Below are 7930 nucleotides of genomic sequence, written 5' to 3' on the forward strand. Positions count from 1 at the left end.
TTGGTTCTATGAACTTGGTTTGCTCACACTGTAAGGCATTAAAATACAAAAACGAAACCAATGGATTGTGTTGCGCAAATGGTAAAGTGAAATTGATACCATTGGATCCACCACCAGAACCATTGTACTCATTGGTTTCAGGAATAGGAACAGATTCTATACACTTTTTGACACATATCCAACAATATAACAATTGCTTTCAAATGACTTCATTTGGGGCAACAAATGTAGTTCGGGAAAATTTTATGCCAACTTTCAAGGTATGTATTATAGCAGTTACTCATAATTATTTTAGCGAACAAAATTTTTTGGCACCAAAGTTAAGATGTGTCACTAATCTTCAATTTCTTAATCACTTATATATCACTTAGTCATCACATTATATGGGGATTTAGTTTCAGTGACACTTTTATTATATTTTATATTTAATAGATATTAGTTAAAACTAAATATATACATCCACTCCATTAATTTATACCACACCATAATATTTTTTTTTTATTTACAGATACAAGGGCAAATATATCACAGAGCAGGTTCACTGTTACCAGTGTCAGATAACGACAACAAATTCCTGCAAATTTATTTTATGAGCAATTCACCACAAGAAATTGATCTGCGTTGTGCACATAACAATTTAGTAAAGAGGTCTATTGTAGAACAATTACAAACTTTATTTCATCAACACAATCAATTGATTATATTGTTTAAAACTGCCTTGGATCTGATGCTATCCGATAATAACAAAATTGTAATCAGAGCTGATAAAACACCTGCAGGTCAACATACAAGACGTTTTAATGCACCAACTATTGATGAAGTTGCTATCGTTGTAGTTGGAGAAAACTTGGAATCCCGTGATATTGTTTTACATCGTCGGAATGATCAATTACAACGTATAAAGGAAACACACCGCTCATATGATGCACTGCAATATCCCATTATATTTTGGCAAGGTGAAGATGGCTACGATTTCTCAATAAAAATGATAAATCCCATTACAGGTAACTAAAATATCTCAGTCATTATATTATGTATTTTGAATGTTATTAAAATAAAATCTATTTACAGGTTCTGAAACCAACAAAAAGGTCAGTTCAATGAACTATTATTCATACCGCCTAATGATTCGGGAAAATGAAGATAATCACATATTGAAATGTCGGCGATTATATCACAAATATGTTGTTGATATGTATGTTAAAATTGAAACGGAGAGATTAACATTCATCAGGTTGAATCAAACTAAACTCCGATCTGAAGAGTATGTTCACCTTCGAGATGCGATTAATACTGATGGAAATGCACAGAATGTCGGTCGGATGACTATTCTTCCAGCAACATACATCGGAAGCCCTCGGCATATGCACGAATATGCTCAAGATGCCATGTCGTATGTTCGTCATTATGGTACAGCAGATTTGTTCATCACATTTACATGCAATCCACAATGGATAGAAATCAAGCAGGAGTTATTCCCTGGGCAATCACCCATTGATCGTCATGATATTACAGCCAGAGTCTTTAGACAAAAGTTGAAATCTTTAATGGATTTCATCGTAAAACATAATGTGTTTGGTGAGACACGCTGCTGGATGTATTCTGTGGAGTGGCAGAAACGAGGATTGCCACATGCACACATTTTGATTTGGTTGGTTGAAAAGATAAGGCCAAATGAAGTTGATGCAGTGATATCAGCTGAAATCCCTAATGTACAAGTAGATCCTGGATTGCATGAGGTAGTTATCAAAAACATGATACATGGTCCCTGTACAACTCTTAATCAAAATTCACCGTGTATGATGGATGGTAAATGTTCAAAACGATATCCACGGACATTGATATCGGAAACAATTACTGGTAACGACGGTTATCCATTGTATCGTCGCAGATCGACAGCAGACAATGGAAAATCAACAATTGTCAAATTAAATCAACAAGATATTGAAATAGATAATCGTTGGATTGTTCCATATTCACCCATTTTATCAAAGACATTCAAAGCACACATCAACGTTGAATCTTGCCATTCAGTGAAATCTATTAAATACATTTGCAAATATGTAACCAAAGGGAGTGATATGGCTGTGATTGGAATTGGTGCAGAGAATTCCAATGATGAAGTTACCCAATACCAAATGGGCCGCTACGTCAGTAGTAATGAAGCAGTTTGGCGAATATTTTCTTTTCCTATTCATGAGAGACACCCTTCTGTTGTTCACTTAGCTGTGCATTTAGAAAATGGACAAAGAGTGTATTTTACAGCACAGAACGCAGTACAAAGAGCTGCTCAGCCACCATCTACTACATTAACCAGTTTTTTTGAGACATGCCAAAACGATTATTTCGCACAAACATTGCTATATTCTGAAATGCCAAAATATTTTACCTGGAATCAATCCTCAAGGAGATTTATACGACGGAAACAAGGAAAACCAGTTCCAGGATATACAGATGTATATTCCACCGATGCGATTGGCCGGATTTATTCAGTACATCCAAGCAATGATGAATGCTTTTACTTACGACTGCTATTAGTCAATGTAGGTGGCCCAACATCATTCCAACAGTTACGAACTGTTGATGGTGAATTGTGTGGATCCCACAGAGAAGCCTGTCAACGTTTGCAATTGCTTGAAAATGACGCTCATTGGGATCAAACTCTCAATGATGCTGTAATATCATCACACGCTCACCAAATACGAACATTGTTTTCTATAATCATATCTACATGCTTCCCATCAAACCCAATTGATTTGTGGATCAAGTACAAAGATTATATGTGTGATGATATTTTGTATCAAATACGGAATAGAATGGGAAATCCAAATATACAAATCAGTGAAGAAATTTACAATGAAGTATTGATTTCAATTGAGGACATGTGCTTGATAATGTCAAACAAACTATTAATTCAATTAGGCCTGACCGCGCCCAATCGTCCAATGCATGACGCTTTTAACCAAGAGCCTCGAGAAAAACTCCCGACAGACTTCGTCCTGTCAAAAAGATTTGTAATTTGGCATTTGTTTCGCCTACGTATTTTAAAAAATTCTCCTGAACAGAACCGTCACCCTGGTGATAGGGCGTTGTGAATAAAAAATAATTAAATAAAACATATATAAGGATTTAAAAATAAGTAATCGCTTTATTGTTAATCATGTGAATCATAATTATTATTATTATCATTGTAGTGCCTTGTGGTATACGATGTTTTTTGTTTGATTACCTGGCGCATAGATAAAAAAATCTGATGGTTTTCCAACACGGGAACAGGCAACATACAATTGACCATGTGAGAAACATGGGTTTTCTAGATTAATACCACAAACACTTAATGATTGCCCCTGGGACTTGTTTATAGTCATAGAAAAAGCAAGCCGTACTGGAAACTGTAGTCGTTTAAACTCAAATGGCACATCAGTCGGAATCATTGGGATGCGCGGTATAAGAACATCTTCTCCTTTATACTTTCCTTTGAGTATAGTTGCTTCTATCACATTGTTTAGTAATTTTTTTATCGCTAACCGTGTACCGTTGCAAAGACGCGGTTGGTTGATATTTCGCAACATTATAACCACCGATCCAACCTTTAATTGAAGATTGTGAGGTGGCAATCCTGGCAAATCCAGCGAGTTTAAAAATTCCGGTGGTTAGTTGACTACATCATCTTGATTAGTAGCCGAATCAACTGATTTATATATCCTCAATTCGCCTGTAATTTGTTCTTGAATTTTGAAATTTAATTCATTTACATCTATGTTTTTTGCAGCCAGTATAGCTCGTTCGCTCAACCAATCATGGTTTCTGTATTTTGATTTTGAGAAACATCTGGAAACACCTTCTGAATAAGTTCATCTTTTGATCGAGTTAACTGACAAAAACTTTGAGGAAAGTTAATGCAGCCAGTCAACATGTCTATAGGAAATTTGCCATTACCAATGTCAATGAGTTGTTTAGAGAATATGTTTCCAGATTGGTCATTTTGCAATTCGACACGCATATTCTTACTTAAATGAAGTACTTTGACATGTTTCCACACATTTGAGGACTTTAGACATGCATTGAGTTCATCAGCTGGCGTTGATCGTGGAATCACTGGCAATGTTTGACGAAAATCTCCTGCTAATAAAATCATTGCACCACCAAATCGGTTATTATTGCTCCGTAGATCTTTTAAGGTTCTGTCTAAAGCCTCCAAAGATTTTTTATGTGCCATCGTGCATTCATCCCAAACAATCAATTTGCATTGCTGCAAAACCTTTGCCATTGCAGAGTTCTTCGAAACGTTGCAGGTTGGAGTTTCATTGCTTTGCATATTTAATGGCAATTTTAGTGCTGAATGGGCTGTTCGACCACCTTCAAGCAAAGTTGCTGCGATTCCCGACGAAGCGAGTGCAAGTGCAATTTTATTTTGTGAGCGAATTGTTGCTAATATTAATGAAATCAAAAAAGTTTTTCCTGTACCACCAGGTGCATCTAAGAAGTAAATGCCTCCAGTTTCATCATTTGTTACTTTCATAAGAGTTTCAAATACATACTTCTGTTGTTCATTTAACAGTGGAAGATTTGTTTGAATTAATTCTTTCAAAGAGTTGAGATCATACAGTTTTTCTCGAGGCTCTTGGTTAAAAGCGTCATGTATTGGACGATTGGGCGCGGTCAGGCCTAATTGAATTAATAGTTTGTTTGACATTATCAAGCACATGTCCTCAATTGAAATCAATACTTCATTGTAAATTTCTTCACTGATTTGTATATTTGGATTTCCCATTCTATTCCGTATTTGATACAAAATATCATCACACATATAATCTTTGTACTTGATCCACAAATCAATTGGGTTTGATGGGAAGCATGTAGATATGATTATAGAAAACAATGTTCGTATTTGGTGAGCGTGTGATGATATTACAGCATCATTGAGAGTTTGATCCCAATGAGCGTCATTTTCAAGCAATTGCAAACGTTGACAGGCTTCTCTGTGGGATCCACACAATTCACCATCAACAGTTCGTAACTGTTGGAATGATGTTGGGCCACCTACATTGACTAATAGCAGTCGTAAGTAAAAACATTCATCATTGCTTGGATGTACTGAATAAATCCGGCCAATCGCATCGGTGGAATATACATCTGTATATCCTGGAACTGGTTTTCCTTGTTTCCGTCGTATAAATCTCCTTGAGGATTGATTCCAGGTATAATATTTTGGCATTTCAGAATATAGCAATGTTTGTGCGAAATAATCGTTTTGGCATGTCTCAAAAAAACTGGTTAATGTAGTAGATGGTGGCTGAGCAGCTCTTTGTACTGCGTTCTGTGCTGTAAAATACACTCTTTGTCCATTTTCTAAATGCACAGCTAAGTGAACAACAGAAGGGTGTCTCTCATGAATAGGAAAAGAAAATATTCGCAAAACTGCTTCATTACTACTGACGTAGCGGCCCATTTGGTATTGGGTAACTTCATCATTGGAATTCTCTGCACCAATTCCAATCACAGCCATATCACTCCCTTTGGTTACATATTTGCAAATGTATTTAATAGATTTCACTGAATGGCAAGATTCAACGTTGATGTGTGCTTTGAATGTCTTTGATAAAATGGGTGAATATGGAACAATCCAACGATTATCTATTTCAATATCTTGTTGATTTAATTTGACAATTGTTGATTTTCCATTGTCTGCTGTCGATCTGCGACGATACAATGGATAACCGTCATTACCAGTAATTGTTTCCGATATTAATGTCCGTGGATATCGTTTTGAACATTTACCATCCATCATACACGGTGAATTTTGATTAAGAGTTCCACAGGGACCATGTATCATGAGTACAATGGTTCTGGTGGTGGATCCAATGGTATCAATTTCACTTTACCATTTGCGCAACACAATCCATTGGTTTCGTTTTTGTATTTTAATGCCTTACAGTGTGAGCAAACCGAGTTCATAGAACCAATAACAAAATATTGGTAGTTACTGTAGTCAATTGACACATCGTAACTGAAAGCAGCTCGATTCAAACTTGCGCGATTATTAGTTGAATGTCGCGCTCGCGCTTCACGCGTTTGTGATATCCGAATTCTTTCACGTTCATTTCCGTCGTCACGTTCTTGTGCAGTACGATTAGATCGGTAATTAGCTTGGTTTGTAGCATTTCTGGTTCTTCTACCTAAATTGCTTCGTCTTATAGGAGGCATATCAAATATAAATTATTTTTTCACTAATCACGAACTAAACAAACACTAACTAAGTAAACACTCTGCACAAAAAACTATATACGAATTTGTTTCGTGTATCAGTCGTCAAAAGCAAACTCAGTAGATTAGGTAACAGACAACTTTTTTCTTTTTAAATTTTATATGACTTGAAGTCAAATCCTTTTAAGCCGTACTTAAAATTTGGATATTAAAAATAATAAAACACTGTTGGTCCGCTAGTTTCGGAACGCCACATTAAACTCCTCCAACTATATATTCTGAGCTCCAACGCACACACGCACATTGTTTTGATAGATATGATCTTTGACGTTAAGAACACACCTACATTGCTTAGACAACAGTGAGTGCTTGTAATTTAATATGAACTTTATACCATAGCAATAAAGCTCAAATTGACTACGTTTTAGTTACAAATCATTTTTATGGGAAAAAGAAAAGGGCTATTTTTAGGGTTTTTCCAGCAATAATTATAATTTTTATCGCCGTAAAAACCATCCTTGAACTTCAACGAAAATTTAAAAAAAAGATTTAGCTAAATTGGTCCAGGCGTTGTTGAGTTATGCGCTTACCAACACATTTTGCGATTCATTTTTATATTATAGATAAGGTAAGTGTTGGGATTGTTATCAAACGACTATCATTTAATATACCAAAAGTAATAAAGTAATTGAAATAAAAGCATATTATACAATATGGTATATTAATGAGTGTTTGAGAGAATCATAACATGAAAATAAAAATTTGAACGCATAAAACTTTGTTTTCAATATTTATTGAAAATAAGGTAAGTGTTGGGATTGTTATCAAACGACTATCATTTAATATACCAAAAGTAATAAAGTAATTGAAATTAAAGCATATTATACAAATGGTATATTAATGAGTGTTTGAGAGAATCATAACATGAAAATAAAAATTTGAACGCATAAAACTTTGTTTTCAATATTTATTGAAAATAAGGTAAGTGTTGGGATTGTTATCAAACGACTATCATTTAATATACCAAAGTAATATAGTAATTGAATTAAAATCATATTATACAATATGGTATAATAGTATATCAAGTGTTTTAATAACATGAAAATAAAAATGTTAACCAAAATACTTTGCTTGCAATATTAAATGAAAATTAAGAAATAGTGAATTTTCATATAAGCATTAAATGTATAAAGTCTATGAAGTAATAAATTTTCATTTAAGTATTAATTGTATAAAGTCTATGAAGTAATAAATTTTCATATAAGTAGTAAATGTCTAAAGTCTATGAAGTAATAAATTTTCATATAAGTATTAATTGTATAAAGTCTATGAAGTAATAAATTTTCATATAAGTATTAAATGTATAAAGTCTATGAAGTAATAAATTTTTATATAAGTATTAAATGTATAAAGTCTATGAAGTAATAAATTTTCATATAAGTAGTAAATGTATAAAGTCTATGAAGTAATAAATTTTCATATAAGTATTAATTGTATAAAGTCTATGAAGTAATAAATTTTCATATTAGTATTAATTGTATAAAGTCTATGAAGTAATAAATTTTCATATATGTATTAAATGTATTAAGTCTATGAAGTAAAATATAAAGTCTATGAAGTAATAAATTTTTATATAAGTATAAAAAATATAAAGTCTATGAAGTAATGAATTTTCATATAAGTATTAAATGTATAAAGTCTATGAAGTAATAAATTTTCATAT

The 7930-nt window shown here is 33.5% G+C and overlaps 2 protein-coding genes across 2 annotated transcripts; one reads left to right on the top strand and one right to left on the bottom strand.

Moving 5' to 3' along the window:
* Window positions 1–1077: 1077 nt before the first annotated feature.
* On the top strand, window positions 1078–3852 carry LOC138858308 (uncharacterized). The gene is made up of 2 exons (XM_070112797.1): window positions 1078–2586; window positions 3773–3852. The coding sequence occupies exons 1-2, from the start codon at window positions 1101–1103 to the stop codon at window positions 3850–3852; spliced, it is 1566 nt and encodes a 521-aa protein (XP_069968898.1). The 5' UTR covers window positions 1078–1100.
* A 2-nt stretch (window positions 3853–3854) lies between these two features.
* On the bottom strand, window positions 3855–5836 carry LOC138858309 (uncharacterized). Its single transcript, XM_070112798.1, has 2 exons — window positions 3940–5836; window positions 3855–3874 (listed from the first exon to the last, which is right to left on the bottom strand). Exons 1-2 carry the CDS (start codon window positions 5834–5836, stop codon window positions 3855–3857), a joined length of 1917 nt encoding a protein of 638 aa, XP_069968899.1.
* Window positions 5837–7930: the final 2094 nt, after the last annotated feature.

The sequence above is a fragment of the Bactrocera oleae genome, unplaced genomic scaffold (genome assembly GCF_042242935.1).
Source record: "Bactrocera oleae isolate idBacOlea1 unplaced genomic scaffold, idBacOlea1 ctg00000009.1, whole genome shotgun sequence".
Taxonomy (NCBI): Eukaryota; Metazoa; Arthropoda; class Insecta; order Diptera; family Tephritidae; genus Bactrocera; species Bactrocera oleae.